Source organism: Acanthochromis polyacanthus, chromosome 16 (assembly GCF_021347895.1).
Source record: "Acanthochromis polyacanthus isolate Apoly-LR-REF ecotype Palm Island chromosome 16, KAUST_Apoly_ChrSc, whole genome shotgun sequence".
NCBI lineage: Eukaryota > Metazoa > Chordata > Actinopteri > Pomacentridae > Acanthochromis > Acanthochromis polyacanthus.
The window spans coordinates 20767746-20784679 of record NC_067128.1 but is presented as its reverse complement, the minus strand read 5'-3'; the positions used below and the strand labels follow the sequence as shown (position 1 = coordinate 20784679).

The following is a 16934-nucleotide window of genomic DNA, read 5'->3' as shown; positions in this document are numbered from 1 at the left end:
TTGTTTGTGAATGGCGGCAGGCTCATGGCGACAAAGCTGGGACAGTCACTAAGGTCACCTGGCTCTCAGAGGAAAAGGCAGCATGACCAGAAAGCTGACAGCGACTCAGACAATATTCACAGATTGGGCTGCAGAAAAGAACACAGAGCAAAAGGATGCGCACTGCACTGACAAAAAAAAAATGAATAAAAGAACTATAGTGTACAGCCATGCTAGTGGCTTTGTGAGATTGTGCTCATGCCTACTGGTGCTTTGATGTATGCAAACTGCTATCATCAGCATGCTAACATCCTCAAAGTTACAATGCAAACATGCTGATGTTTCAGCAGGTGTAAAGTTTGCTAAGTTGCACAAAACACAAAGTACGACTGAGACTGCTGAGCATGAGTTTTGAAGGCATTTGGTTGTAAACTAAAGTATTGATGCAGATAAAAAGTTCAGAGATGACTAAAAAAATACACCTTATCCTAATAGGAACCTATATGTGTCTGTATAGAATTACATATCAATCCATTAACCCTTTACGCTTCAGTGCGTCGTAGGTGTACCGCCGGCGGTACACCTACTAATTTGCATAGGAATTTCAAGAATGTCCGACGGCTGCAAACACGATTATACAAACACTATACGCCGATGGAAAGCTTAGATTCTCATGAATCCGCCGGTATAAACCACTTTCAGATGCGATTACCACAGCGGGTGAGAAAAACACATTTGTCCGACAAAAACAAATATTCATCCATCCGTTCTCTATACACGGCTTCAACGCACACAGCGCGACTCACATTTCCGGGTTCATTATTACACACAGAAAAAAAGATTCCACAAAAAACAGCCATAATCCAACCTTTTACATCCAGACAACACAAGCCAGTAAACTATTTTGTCCAAAACATGTCCTGAAGTCGGTATAAAATCCACGAATCGGTCGTTTTCAAGGAAATGCACCTCGCGATGTGCGTCCAATATTCCCTGTATTTTTCATCATTTTTTTATTTAAAAATAGAATATTAGCGATTTTTTGTACTGAAAACGGCTGGAATTGACTGAAGCTTAAAGGGTTAAATATTTGTCAAGACAATCAAAACCACACGTGTCAACCTGAAAACAGAACAAGAGGAAAATTCTGGGGATAACCAAAGTCACTGAAATTCATGCTCTCCATGTGCAAAATCTTTCTGCAGATACGTCCTGAAGACATTCAAACCATTTCACCACTTGTGGTGCTGCAGAAAAAGCTGCTACACCTTTTCACAGCAAATGCAAATTGGTTTTCTTTAAACGACGTAGAGTCAACAACTAATTTTAGAGCAGCTTCCTATTTCAACCTGAATGCATTTGTAGTCACTCATTCACAAGGAGTTGATTGTCATTTTCTAGCACAGAACTGGTTTTCTGCAGAGTTGTAATGTTTACCAGTACGAGGGCTAGAATGAGCATCGGTGGATCTGAATAATTTATGTTGCAGGGGATAATAAGCATAAAATGAGAGAGAAAGAGATGGACAGCGTGCCAATAGCAAATAGGAAATATCTGGCATTGCAGACAACAGGCAGTGACGGGGAAAGAAATTAACTGTTGCCACTGTAGGAGAATTGCTGCAAGAAAAAAAAACTGAAGCCCAAGGCAAAATGGAAACGCAAGAAAAAAATTCTGTGTGTTTTTGATTCATAGCATGTTTTTAACACTGGCACACACAGTGAAGTGTACATGTGAGTGCATGCATCTCAACCTGATTACTTTAGCATGTCACAAAATGATATGTGCGATTGAATCTATCAGGCAGAGCGTTTCCCTGGCAACAGTGCCTTACCCTTCTCCTCCGACTTTGGTGATCTTGAGGCGAAAGTCCACAGAGTTGAGGTTGGGGGGTTTCCATTTGAGAATGTCATCACATCTCCCAGCCTTGTATCTCTGCAGAGACACCCAATCCCCCCAACGAGAAAAAAAAAAGACATTACAAGGTGAAAGATTTGTAAGGGCAAAAATATCACAAAGTGCTTTTACAGAAGAAAGGTAACACTGTGGTTCCATGAGTAGTTATTCATATCCATCAACCCAGAATTACTGGATGAATTATTTGTTAGCTGAGCTGCATTTTTAGGCAACACTTACAGAGCTAATGAACACTCATACAAATCAAGTTCTATTATAATGCACTGCTGGTAATTTATTGATCTTCGGTTAAAAATCAGTGTTTGTGTCATGAAAGAGTGTCATGAATTGCAAGTTCCTCACAAAAAAAAAGGAACTGTTTACATAATTTGCTAGAAGTCCACATTTGAAATGCAATAATTTTAAGTATAAAAGTTCACAGTGGAAGTACAATAATAGATCCGTAAATATAAATATGACAAATTATGTGCAATGATCTGACATGATCCCATTTTTACATCCCTACTTTTTTTTTTTTTACTGCAGCAGCATATGACACACTTAACTTGCTTTCCTCTATCTCTTTGATTATTAATGCATGCTTGTCATTTAGAAGGACATGAATCAAATGCACTGAAACATGAGAAATGTAAAGGCATGATGGGTGGAGGCGGGAACAGATGACCAGATTCCGTCACTGTCAGGTTGCCCGGTAACAGAAGTCTATTCCAAAGAAGTGTGCGGAAAACACAATGGATTTCTGAGGAGAACCTGCACTGTCACAGCACATGAATAAATAAGGAGTTCCTGGCTCCACCCACGTATGCCCCTATGACAAGACTTTAGAAAAGAAATGTAAACGTTAAGAAAGAACAGCTACTACTTGCTACTGCCCTGCTCGTCCACAAACACAAAGCCTGGTGTCTGACTTTGGCAAGCTGTTGGGTTTCTCCAATAGCAAAAAAAAAAAAAATGGACAGCTTGATGCACATTTTGCGAAAGTTTTTCTATTTGAATCAATTCAGAGTCAAGCCCAGTATCCCTCAAAACTATATATTGTGTGATTCTGCAGCCCTATCTGATTTTAGAGCCACTGCACAGGGATGGGATCAGCAAGTTCTGATTCTAGCAGAAAGTTGTTGGGGGGGGCGCGTTAACGTCGTTACCATCGCGCGGGAGTATCAGGGACAATAAAGTGTTCAAACTTGTGAAATCGGCGTTCAAACAAATGAAACCCGCGGAAATCCGCGGTAAATTCCCATCCCTGAAAAAAAGCGGAATTCCGCGAATTCGGGGAAAAATCACATCCCTGACGGCAGGACGTAATGGTTCTGTACACTTAAAATGATGCAGGTTGTACAACGTGTCCGCGGAGCTTGTCTAAAGTCCAATAAATTGTGTTCCAAATAATCCTGTCTCTCTGATCCTTCTCCAGGGACTTTTACGGCTTTTATGGTTTAAGAGATGTACGCCCAGTGGGCCCACCACCAGCAGGTGCTGTGCTGACGAAGCAGCAAATAGAGGCGAGGGACAGTTGTAGTCGTGCGGAAAGTCGCCCCACTGGTGGGGAAGAAACTGGAGCTGGTGCAGGAGCGATACAGACTAGATATAGGCTTGGCAAAGTCAAAAACATTTCCTGTGGGTTTTAGGCTCTCCCAGAGATGATCCTTGTCTTCAAATCTGTTTGTGATATTCATGGATGGGATCTCAAAGCGCAGTTGGTGATGGGAGTCAGCACCTACAAGTCATCGGCCATGGATCTCCACCAGAAGTTGGCAAATTGCTCTCTCGTTTTCCCATCATGGCTGATGACCAAGCAGTCATGGTAAAGAGGTAGCTGATTTGGAAGGCCAAGCTGTTGCTTTACCATTCCATCTACATTCCAACCCTCACCTCTGGTCATTAGCTCTGGGTAGTGACCCAAAGAATGAGATACTGGGTACAAGCGGCTGAAATTAGTCACTTTTTAAATTAAAAAGTGGGTAAAGCTACAATAAAATTATGTTTGCATATTTCTGAATCAACACCAATAATCCAGTGACTTAATACATGCAGCATAAACAATAAAATATCACTTGGAGAGAGACTATTGAGCCCATTACCTGCTTTTAATGTGGGGCTTTTACCTTTTACTTATGAGTATTTTTATTCTTTGGTACTGCTTTATTTATTGAGGCAAAGTGCTTCTTCTATGATCATGTGCATTTATAGATACAAGACGTGTGTCAGGAATTTTTTTTTTTTTAGTAATTTGGGTGAATCTACACTTAACAACAGATGTTCCTGTGCGTCAAACATTTCCACATAACTGTTAGAACAAGACATGCTATGTCACCGTTGCTGTAACTTAAAAAAATACCGTGTGGGCATCTTCATGACATTCCTGTGCTGCTAGAAAATTAGAAAAATTCAAACGATATAAACTCGTTGAGTCAGGGTCAAATTGACTCCCGTTTTGGTATGAATTGAAGGGACCATGAGCGTTGGGCGACCTTCAGCATTGTCAGCTTCAGAGCACTCAGTGTGGGAGGTTTGAAACCAGCACACATCATAAAAGCTATTCACGGTAGTTAGGTAGACAGCAAGAAAAGAGGACATGTCTCTTTTGAAGAACCTTGACTGAGTACATCTTTTCTCCTCAAAACGTGGGTGTGAAAAGAAACATTCTTCAGTGCTGCAAGTTATACTATGCTGCCCAGGCATCAACACAACCATAACAAAATTACTTATACTGCTAATGAAACTCTCATGTGAAATGAAATACACACATGCAACTAATGACTAAGCTCCTACAACAGTTGATCATATTACTTCATAAATTGAAGAGCTATAATGAACACACAGTTTGCATGTACACTACTGGTCAAAAGTTTTTGAATGCCCCAAGTTTTCTATTTTTCTACTGAAATTCAAGTAGTTCAAGTCCAGTTAATAGCTTGAAATGGTACAAAGGTAAGTGGTGAATTGCCAGAGGCTTAAAAAAAAAAAAAAGGGAAGGCTAACAAAAGACCTTTTTTAGGGAACAAGAAATGGGTTAACAACTTAAAGCTGTTCTGCATCAATAGAGGTTGATCCAGCTTTGAAAGTTGGTGCTACCAAATCCTACAGGTGTCCCAACCTTTCTTGATTCCTTACAACCCCCTCTGTCTGCATAAAAGAAGGGTTGGAACACACCGTGGCATCATACCCTCCAGAGCATGATTTAACACTATTGTACTGCAGAAAGTAGTGTGTTGCTATAAAAAATGGCAAAGGATAGGCAATTAACAATAGAAGATAGACGGACCATCATAACACTTAAAAATGTAGGTCTTTCCTACAGAGAAATCATACAATATAATATACTTTTGTCCCATTTGCAAAAATTTATCTTGTACTCAAAAGCTGTGCCACCAATGTCATCTCAGCAACTACAAAACAGTATTGCACATATCCCAAACACTACACATAACACATACATACACCATAGTGAAAACACTATAAAAATGATTGCAAAATCTTGAGCCTAAGCAGCATTGTTCAGGAATTAAAAAGGTCGAAAAACGGCAGCAATAGCACGAGTCCGGGGTCGCCAGCAGAGCAGCGCCACCGGAAGACAATCGAAATTGGGAAGAAAGTCAAAGTGTCAGTGACTGCAGTTCTTCTTCGCCATCAAAAGAAACTCAGAAACTAAAGGAAACTCTGACAGGAAGAGGTCTGGAAGACCCAAAGGCACAACAGAATCAGAAGACAAGTTTCTGAGAGTCAACAGCTTGCGTTGTAGGTGGCTCACAGGACAACAGCTTCAAGCACAGCTTAACAGTGGTCGTAGTGACCAAGTCTCAGTTTCAACTGTGAAGAGAAGACTTGGAGTTGCAGGTTTGACAGGTCGAGTTGGAAGAAAGCCACTGGAGTCAGAAGTAGAAAAAGAGGTTTGCCTGGGCCATAAAACACTGCTAATGGACTACTGAAGGTTGAAGGAAGGCATTACGGACTGATGAATCAAAATTTGACATCTTTGGTTCATTACACAGGATTTTTGTATGCCATCAAGTAGGAAAAAGGATGGTTCCTCAGTGTGTGACATCAACTGTCAAACACTGAGGAGGAAGTGTGACCGTCTGGGGCTGTTTTGCTGGATCCAGGGTCGGTGACTTGCACAGAGTGAGACATACCCTGAACCAAAATGGCTACCATAGCATTCTGCAGCACCATGTAGTACTCTCTTGTACTAGTTGGTCAGGGGTTCATCCTACAGCAAGTGTATGACCCAAAAAGACAGGCCAAGCTATGCCAGAACTACTGTACCTCAGGAACAAATAAGATTGTAAGCTTAGAAACATGGAGTGGCCAGCGCAGTCTACAGACTTAAACCCCATGGACCTGGTTGGGGATATGCTGGACAGAAGAGTGAAAGTAAAGCAACCTACAAGCGCCATACATTTGTGGGAAGTTCTGCAACAGAGTTGGAAGAATTTTCTGAAGAAAATTTGATGACCACTTCAAAAAGAATGCCACGAGTGGGTTCAGCTGTAACATTTGCCAAAGGTGGTTACTTTGATTAGTCAAAAGTTTAGAATACATTTTGGTTTCGATATAGATTTTTTTTTTTAACTTCATTTGTTCTATGCTTTCATTTCAGAGTACCATGCATAATTTCTAATAAAAACAGTAAAAATTGGGGTGTTCTTAAACTTTTGACTGGTAGTGTACTGTCTTGCTACCGTGTCAAAAGGACAGAATGTATCCATCTTTACTAATTAAATATTATCCTCAGAAAATCCATTACCCTGAGAATCTACAAGATTGTTTCCAATTCTGCATGCTAAAATGTGTATGTTTTCAACCCAAGTGATATTTGCTTTAAACAACTGTTTTCCTGTAGAACCATAGCAACAACCCCCTGAAAGCCAAATCTGACTGCAGACAAACTAAACAGGCGACCTTCAAATTCATTTCTAAATGAAAAAGTGAGACCTGTTGCACTTGCGTTTCATTACTGTTGTTAGTTTTGTCGATAAGTGGCTGCACATACAAAACAAGAGCTTTATTATTAAAGTGCCAAACAGACCTTCATACATAACCTTGCTTTCAGAAACACATCTCTCATCTATCAAAGTCATTTTCATGTAATGATGTTCCATTGCATATAAATTGCCTGCTATTTCGAGTTATAAAATCAGAAGCAGCGACTGTCAGGCTGATAGGAGGAAACAGAGGTGGAGCTGTGCGGTAATGGGAAAGCAGAAATGGGACTGCATGGTGTCTTTCAATATACACGCACCCACCCGCCTGCACGTACACACCCACACACATATACATATACATATATATATATACATACATATATACATATACATATATATATATATATATATATATATATAAATAAACACACACACACTGACGTTTAAAAGTTTCGATCACTTAGAAATGTCCTTCTTTTGGAAAGAAAATCATTTTTGTTTCAATGAAGACAGAAATACACTGTAGATATTGTTAATGTCGCAAGGCTGAAATCCAACACTAAATTCCTGTGACCTTCGATCCCTCAGGTGCAACTGTATTAAAAACCAGCATCATTCTGTAAAGGTGTTTGCTTTTGAAAACCACTGTTAGCTAACACAGTCCGTTGCTACATCTACAAGAGCAAACTAAAACTCTACCATGCCAAGCGATAAATGTGGCATGTTTGTTGGTGCCAGACGGGCGGGTCTAACTATTTCAGAAATGGCTGATCTAGTGCCCATCTGATCTAGTGGCAACCATCTCAGGGGTTTACAGAGAATACTCCAAAAAAGAAAAAATATCCAGTGAGCGGCAGTTCTCTGTGCCATGTTGATGCCAGTAAGTAAAATCTTCAGCTTGCTGCTGGTACAACAAAAGGTCAAATGATAAAAGTTATTAAGATTCATCCTATGGGCAGAATGAATATCTGTACAAAATTGAATGGCAATTCATCAAATGGTTGATTAATGTGAGGACTGACTACATCCATGCCTTCCTGTAAATTATGGATAAGAATTTAATCGGGCATATGTAACTGTAACTGATGCCTTCTATTTAATGTTTACCTTCTACTCTAGGTTTTAAATAGTAAGCTGTAAATAATAAACTGTTGTCGAGGAAGGTTCCTATGAATTAAATTCAAAGATTACATTACAATGCACACACACATACTGTAAATATTGCTGCTCCCTCTCTGCGGTACATTTTTAAAGTAAAACAACTATTACACAGGATCAAACATAATAGTTTAAAACCTACTATTCACGATTAAAATGATATACTATTTCAAGAAGCAGAACTATAACAAAACTTTCTTCAGCAACAAATAAGAACTTTATGATGATGTACAAATGGACAAATAAACTAATTACTGTTGCAAAGTGTGGTCAGTGAGCTGCAGAATCTATGGAAACATATGCTGCAGGACCTGATCACTTGCCATAGCCACCCAAAATACCTCTAGTTCAGTAGCTTTGTCAGCTTGAGCTGTTGGGACTTCTGTTATTTAAGAAGCTCCTTACATTCAGTAAAATAACTTCTGAGGCAGTTTCACCTGGTGGTTCTTGAATATGGGTTTATGGGTCATTCCAGAATTGCAGGACATTTTATGTCCCACCCGTCAAATGTCAAATAATCCATGTACAAAATACTAAAACATGCAGTTGTTGTGTAAATGTACTAATCCTGAGACCAAATCTAAAAACAAAACAGGAGAAAAGAATGTTTGAAAAGATTTTTAAAAATACCAAGCCTGGACTTCCTCCTAAAATGCCATTTTTCTCCTGTCCCATCTCTCTGATGACCAAATTGAATCTCAAATAAAACAGTTAAAATTAAATATAAATGTCATTTTTTTTGGTACCTTTTTTCCCATTGACGTCTCTTCTAATTGTCGGAACATTTTTTAAAATCAACATATTTGAAATAATAATCATCATGCATGGATATTGTGAACATAACCTTTTCAGAAAGACGAAGAAAACAGTAAATCACATCATATGCTGGAATTATTTTCATAACATCATCACCCTTGAAAGTCTCACTCTACCTCATGCAATCCTGCCATGCATATTATCGGGAAAACACTAATTCTTTTCACTTTTTTCCATCAGCATGTTTGTCCTCTTGGTCAGCAATAACAGCTAGCTAAATATCTAGCTTCTACTCCTGAGAAAAAGCTAACATTAGCATGGATTAGCAACCCTGTTACTGTGATTAGAATAGGGTTAGCAAACAACAAATAAAACATGGACTAAAAATGGTACCATTGATGTGTAAGCTGAGCCAATCAAGCCTTTGATAGTGTATTACCTGTTATCTATGAATATGAAGCAGAAAATTGTACAAGAGATGGTTAATTTTTCACAAAATTGGAAGCCCAAATGTTTTCCAATTCTGGAATGACCCTTATGCAATGAACTGATCGACAAATTACAATGAGAAGCAGCAACCAAACAGCTGATACAAACGGACATGGATACTGAGCTTTTGCCAATAATTTTGAAACAGATAAAGATAACATGTAACAAAAACAACCGCACACATAGATCACCACAGTGGTGGGCTCAAAATTTCTTGGAAGGTATAAACTACAAAATACATATAGGACGAAACTGTAAACAAAAACAAAATCCCAAAATTCACACTGTTTTTAACTGATTATTTTGAAATTACAAAAGATCTAAAAGAAAACCAGGCAACATCTGCAACATGATTATCATACATCAACACTTAAGTGCATATTTCGAAAGACTGAATGTCTATAACTGCACACATTCAATCACAATCAATAAAGTGAATATGACAAATAATATTAGAATACAATATCTAAATTAATTTTGAATCCATAATCCTATTGGAGGAAAGGAACATGCTGGAGGTTTCTTCAAATTCTTTGATTGTAATGCTTTATTTTCCAAGTCTCATTTCAATGATGCTTTGCTGCTTCAAGGCAGACTTAGATGTTTAAGTGTGCTACAGATTTCAGATAAAAGGCTGGGCAAGTCCAATAAATCTGTTCCCAAGAGCAAAGCTCCCTCTTCTACAGCTCAGACACAATGGCCCATTTCTCTGAGAGTCACACTGACACTGTCTGTGTGAGTGTTTTTGAAGGGTTTTGATGCCGATGTGCAAGATGATGCAGTGGCATAAAAAAATCTGTCTTGGAAAAAACTGAGAAAAATAGGGACGGGGGAGACCTACAGATTAAATCTTGAGGTAAAATGTCTGCAGATGTGGCACACAGATAGACTGAAGAATAGCACAGCCCACAGAAAATGATTATACTGATTTATGAAGCACATAAGATGGATGCTAACAAATGATGCGTCTCTCAAATATCTCTCTCAGGAGATTTTTCAAAAAAAGATTCAAAAGCTTTAACTTCACGGGCTCCAAATTGCATATGAATCATATCATCGGAACTGACTTTGATTTTTGAATTGGGTATAAATGATCTAACAAATGAAAGAGAAAGCAAACATTTTTCTTTGCACTATTTGCCCTGGGTTCACCATCTGCACTGTTCCTATAGTAAATTCGACCATCTGTGACTATCCTTCTGTTATGAATTCTAAATCTTTTTGATGTGCCCTAAACAAAGAAAGCATTTTCCAAGGACACCATGTGCTGGATGAGATAACATGCCCAGAGAAAGGGCTGTTGCGGTGGCAACCTTGATGAAAATATTAATGGACACTCACAACAGCGAGACCCTGCTGAGATTAACCCTGAGACCACTCTAATCCCACTAGCAAAAAGAGATTAAAAGCGCACTGGCTGCTGTAGAGACTGACAAAATCAATGCCTTCTGAAAACAATCTCAATGTGAGGCAATCTTATTGACTCCCTTCTCATTAATGACTACGAGTAGCATTGGTGACGACAGGATTTATACTTATCCCATACTCATGTTGTTTTTACTCTAAACTGCAGTGAGTGGGTCTTAAATAAATTAGTATTGTACCGATAAGCTCAAGTCCTATCAGATATTTACTTTGAGGATGAAGCTGACCCTGGGTCAAAGGCAAAACTCTTTGTCTATACTTAGGGACAAGGGAGAATTTCACACATAATAATGAGGTTTTTGCTCTCCGAATACTGATTTCACTATCTAACTCAGGGCATGTGTAGTCACTAGGGATGAAATGATTCCTTGAGTTATTCGAGCAATTCATTTACTAAAATTCTTCGAGGTAAAATTCTCTGAATCAAAGCCTTATTTAATCCACTATATACTAGACCCCAGGTCACTTACTGGTGGACCGCGGTCCGAGTCCGGACCCAGACTTCATCCTGTATAAACTCGGACCTATAATCAATAAATTATAATGGGATTTTAAATTTGACGGGATGCTTCTAGCGTAACCTGCGCAGCTTTTCTAGTGTTTACGGCATTCATTTCGCATCATTTGAGTCGTTTTCAGCACAAAATGAACCAACTGTGTTCAGCTGCTTCAGTCAACAGGTTATTTTAATAGAGAACAAGAGCACAGAATCCGATTACTTGATAAATCACCAGAATAATCGATAGAATACTCGTAGTAGTAGTAGTAGTAGTAGTAGTAGGTCATCAGAAAGGTGCATTGCCACAACGAATATGACTCATGTCAGGTGATCACTTCCTACTCAGTAACACTGTCAGGTGAAAACAAGAAACACTATCAAAGCATGAAGGCCAGAGTCTCTCTGTTCTTGAACATCTAATGAAATTAGATGAATTAATTCACTGAACATCCTTTCATACAAAAGAGGCATACTCAGTTGAGCTCTGTAACACCCCAAAGGAGAATGTGCTTCTAAACAGAGAACACCAAGTCTTCACTCTGGGGGGTTGCATGAAGAGCTTGCCACAAGCCAATACGTTTGCTCCCACTGTTCAGCATCCTTCACAAAAAGCTCATTTAGATCGGGTGTCATATTAAGGCAGTTTCTAGCAAGAGCCAACATGTCAGTCCATAATCAAATGACACAAGCTAATGGTCAGAAAAGCGAATGCATTTTAAAAAAAAATCATAATGCCAAACGTTTCTTTTATAAGAAGTGCCAAGTAGTACCACTGGCTCTCGTCTAATTTGTGCCTCCAACAAACACCCTTACTCCTAATTATTCCCTGTCTATATTTAATAGCCTTTTGGAAAACATTTCTTTGGCATTCCAGTGCAGTTTACCATTTCAAATTATACTGTAAATCAAATTGCAACCACAACTTTTGTGAGAAAATCACACTTGCAGATTTTTCCCAAATCATTCAGCACTATTTCCCTTCAACTTCTACAGGGGGAGAGGAGCTGCTGTCTGCTTAGATGCAACCGTTAACCGGGATTGTATGATAATGAAGAATTAATAACTACTTTAACTGACTAGTATTTCTGCCGATTAGTGGTGGTGACGTTTAATCATGTAGTCGTGCACATAGAAGCTGTTTAGATGATGCAGAGGCCTGTGTCACACTGTTGATAAAATGCATGTGAATCCATGTGTGAATGCAGTATAAATGCTTAAAGTTGGTTTGTTACTAAAATCCTACTTGTGTTGTGTAAAATGGCTAAAATTTTCTTTGCATCTGAGACAAAGCTGAAGCAATAGTTTCATGTAACAGAAAATGAAAGACATAGGTCGTTACATCACAATTTCCAACATCATTTCACATCAGAGGACTGACTATTTGAATCATCATTTAGACACATTTGAACATTACTTGCAAGTCTTTCAGACTCCACTCCATTTGTTTGAGTGGCTGTCCAGACAGCTACCAGCTGCTGACCTTCAGCCTTTAGAGAGATTTCCATATTTTGGATACATTAAACTGATAAAGACCGTCACGTAATGATTGGTGGTTTCACTGCAAATCAGAGACGCTTTAATGGGACACAGAAAATCTCTCTGTGGTGGCCATTCCGGACAAAACATGGAAGAAGGTACTTCAAAAAGTTCTCAGGCACACTTGTAAAACAAAAAACAAAAACAAGGGGCGTACCTGTATCTATAAAGTCTTATATTAATTCTCCACAAAATTCCAAATGTTTGAAGCTGTCAAAGAAAAAAACAGGAGGAAAGCTTTGACCTGGCTGTCGTTCCAGGACAAAGCCGTCTACATAGCATCAGGAGGCAGAAACAGTCAAATTCAGCTTTAAACTGTTGTCCCATGAACCATATTCACCCAACCTGCACTGTCTGACTTCTATGCATTTACAAAAATGAAATCCCACTTGTGCATTAAAGTAACCACAGACTATGTTGAAAAATAATACAAGAACAACCTTTTCTGCAATGCTGTCTAGTGAGGCTGAGAACTTTTTAGAGTACGCTCGTACGCTAGAATTGAGATGGTTTGGGATGAGATGGACTGCAGAGTTTGAAAGCAAAAGGGCCAACAAGTGCTCAGCATCTCAGGGAACTCCTTTAAGACTGTTGGAAAAGGTAGTGTCTACAGATACGAACCCGTACCCGTAGCCTGTGGCCTACGGATACGGCACTTTCCATTTGCCAGACAGGTACGGACCTGTACGCGAGTCTTGCGAGTCAAGAAGCTGCTAACCACTGCAAACTGTTGAAAGGTAAGCAAAGGTTAGGGTTAGTGTTAGGTTTAGGGTCCGTACCCGTAGTACCGATGCTACGGTCCGTACCGCTAGCGTCTACCGGGAGTCACGTGACCAGATCTTGCGTATCTGATTGGCAAATGGCAAGTGCCGTATCCGTAGTCCACAGGCTACGGGTACGGGTCCGTATCTCTAGCAACAACCGTTGGAAAACCCATTTCAGGTGATGACCTCATGAAGCTGATTGAGAGAATACCAAGAGTGTGCAAAGCAGCAATCAAAGCAAAGGGTGGCTATTTTGAAGAATCTAAAATATAAAGCATGCTTTGACTTATTTCACATTTTTTGCTTCCTACATAATTCCATATGTGTTCATTCATAGTTTGGATGCGTTCTGTAAGAATCTACAATGTAAATAGCCATGAAAGTGTATATCATATGCAGTCTTACATTGCTGTGACAGGACTTCCATCCAATTCAAAGGCAAGAATTAAATAAGAGTGAGAAAAGGCACCTCACAACATGATTAACTTGTCTGAACAATGACCTGTCTATGCAATCAGCTTTCTCATTGACTGGATATATGCACATTGCCCCAGCTGATTCTGTTGCTGCCTGGTGAGTAGCAGTCCCTTCAATTCTGTAAAGCACAACTGCCAAAACGAATTACAAACCCTTGGTTGACAGCGCCTTCCTAATCCATGACTGGGAAGCAGATGATGTTGTTTCTATTTCCTCTGCAGGTTCAACAACTGTTCTGACACATTCGTCCTAACATCCAACAGGCAAGAGTGCTTTCGGCACCTTTCTCTGCCTCAGTTATCCATGATCATTCAAATTTAGTGAGGATATATAGGACAATATGACCATAAATCAAAGATTGGCAGCTTTGAAAGCAGCAGCTCTACTGTTCCAAATCAAAAAACATTTTTTGGTCAAGATTGTGTACAGTTTTCTGTACAGTGTTCGAAAAATATTTAGTCAGGCATCTTCATCGAGCTTCAAAAGTAAACCAATGACAATGTCACAAAAATAATCTCCATTTCCTCAAGCCTATATGATCTTGAACTATGGAAATAATCAATCTATTTTTTTAAAATATTCTTTCACTTGAGAGAAACACAGTTAACTTGACACACCTGTGAAAAACCAAAATCTAAATCCAGACAAAAGGAGAAAGGGGAAAGATTATATCGTACAAGTAACGATGTCTGCCCGGAAATGCAGGTTGGCTCTGCCTGTGTTGTGGTGAAGGGAAAGTGTAGCTGTGTAAACCTTCACTGCCAGCTCTCCTGAGAACTGTTGCTACCTGAAAGCTAAAGCCACAGGTAATCATCACAGAAACTGAGTAAGAAACTAGGCAAAGGAGCAAATACAACCAGCAACTTTTTTAAATGTTACACAGCATCTCCTAAATCACATCTCTGACTGGGCTGCAGCCAAAGTAGTGAAGCTGCACTTATAGGCCCCTGTTTATAATTTATCTTTGACCAAAGAGATGTTCATCATTTTCAGGATCAAACGAAACAGAAGTAGGTGCCCACACACAAAATACACATTACCACCAATTATCCATGTGAGGGCTGCACAGTTCTTTGTCATGCAAATCTGCTGGATTCAATCCAGCCAAAAACATTCTGCTCCATTTGTTGCGATTATGAAATAGTCCCTCCCTGCTCGAAGGTATGCTTCTGAGGAAAATCACAGGCTTTAGCATACCATCATCTACATACCGCTTAATTCTCATTAGTGTCGTGGGAGGACTAGAGTCTATCCCAGCTGACTTAGGGTGAAGGCAGGAGACACCCTGGACAGGTCGCCAGTCTATTGCAATCACAGTCACCTCTGTGGACAATTTAAAGTTACCAATTAACCTCAGCATGTTTCTGGACTGTGGGAGGAAACCTTTAGTACCAAGAGAAAACTTACACATGCACAGGGAGAACATGCAAACTCCATGCAGAAAGATCACAGGAAGGCGGGGACGCGAACCAGGGATCTTCCAGCTGCAAGGCGAAAGTGCTAACCACCAATCCACTGTGCAGCCCGCTTTAGCATGTCAATAACAAGAAAAAAAAACTTAAAATATTCTTCAAAGAAAAAGAACCTAAGACAATCATACACTCATACTTTCCTATATCATACATAGATTTCCTGCATTCAGCAGCATGCAGGAAATCTAAAGACAATTTCTCATAGTTACCTCCGCCAAGGAGGTTATGTGACAACCGGCGTTTGTGTGTCTGTCTGTTAGCAAGATAACTGAAAAACGCCTGGGCAGATTCACATGAAATTTTGAGGGGATGTAGACTATGGTAAGAGGAAGAGCTGATTTAATTTTGGTGGCAATCTGGAAAGGATCCTGGATTCTAGATCACTTTGAATTTTTTAGTATGTTTTAGTATGTGGTCCAAAATATGACAAAAACATCATAGGTTAGTATGTCGTCCAACAAATTGGAGCAAGGTGTCCAGATAGCTCAACTGGTTAAGAAGGTGATTCGTAAACAGAACTGTGTCAGAGACACAGGTTTGATTCCAGCTCATGATCCTTTACTGCATGGGTTTCCTGTTTTCCTCTCTATACTTGGCAGAGGTCTGCACTCTCTGAGTGCTTTTCTAGCTGTAAATTTAGTAGGAAACCTTTTAACAACACTGCTAACCCAAAACTTTCATCAAAATAGAATGTCTGCATATCGAATGTTTACTATGGAATGAATATTTACAGCCCTCTTAGAGCCAACAGGATGTCTCTGACCTGACAAACAAACCAATAATGGTCACAGATTGTCAATTCTGTGGATAATGACACCTCTCGAGAAGAGGAGATTACATTATTCACCGTGACCTCAGGACCTTCTTCTCCTCTTAAAGCCCACAATTTTCAACAGAAGAATGAGCTAATGAGTTTCAGGACATAAAATTAAGGAAATCAAACATCAGGACTAGTACTGAAGAACAACATCTCACATCTGAAACATGGAGAATGATCACATATAAGACACCAACACCCCTTCTCTCTGTCATTGTCATAAAAAACAGAAAGACTTCCATCATAAGCATAAATAATGAAGTTAAAGGAGGTTCTAAAGGTATTTGGCCTCTGACCTCTCGTGGATAGTAAAGCTTAAGACTACCCCTTTAGGATGAGCACACCTGTGATTGGCTAAATGCTGATTTGAGTTTAGCTCTAAAGAACCTTCTGTAGAAAATGAAAGTCTCTGGAATGCAACACTTTTTCTTTGTCAAGTAAGGGATTTTGTTTTCTGTGTTAATTGTCAAGTTTTGCTTTCTTAAAACAGTTTTTTTTGGGTAACTTTGGGGTTTTTACTGTGACATGGACTTCTTTTTTTGTAACTGGACATTTCTTTGTTGAGGATCAGGCTTCTGATGTGAACTTCTTCAATGCAAAGGTGCAAATGTTTCCTTGATAACTATGAGCTTTTACTCTTAGCATTTCAACTTCGGCATTTTTTCAATCCAACTATGCAAATGTCTGTCCTGTGCCAGCAGATTTTCACAGTGACATCTC

General features: G+C 39.4%; 1 protein-coding gene across 1 annotated transcript in view; it reads right to left on the bottom strand.

Moving 5' to 3' along the window:
- rngtt (RNA guanylyltransferase and 5'-phosphatase) overlaps positions 1-16934 on the bottom strand; it is a 118913-nt gene that overhangs the window by 21943 nt on the left and 80036 nt on the right. Inside the window, exon 13 of the mRNA XM_022195614.2 lies at positions 1814-1914. Coding sequence (XP_022051306.2) covers positions 1814-1914 — 101 coding nt within the window. The remainder of the gene's footprint in view (positions 1-1813; positions 1915-16934) is intronic.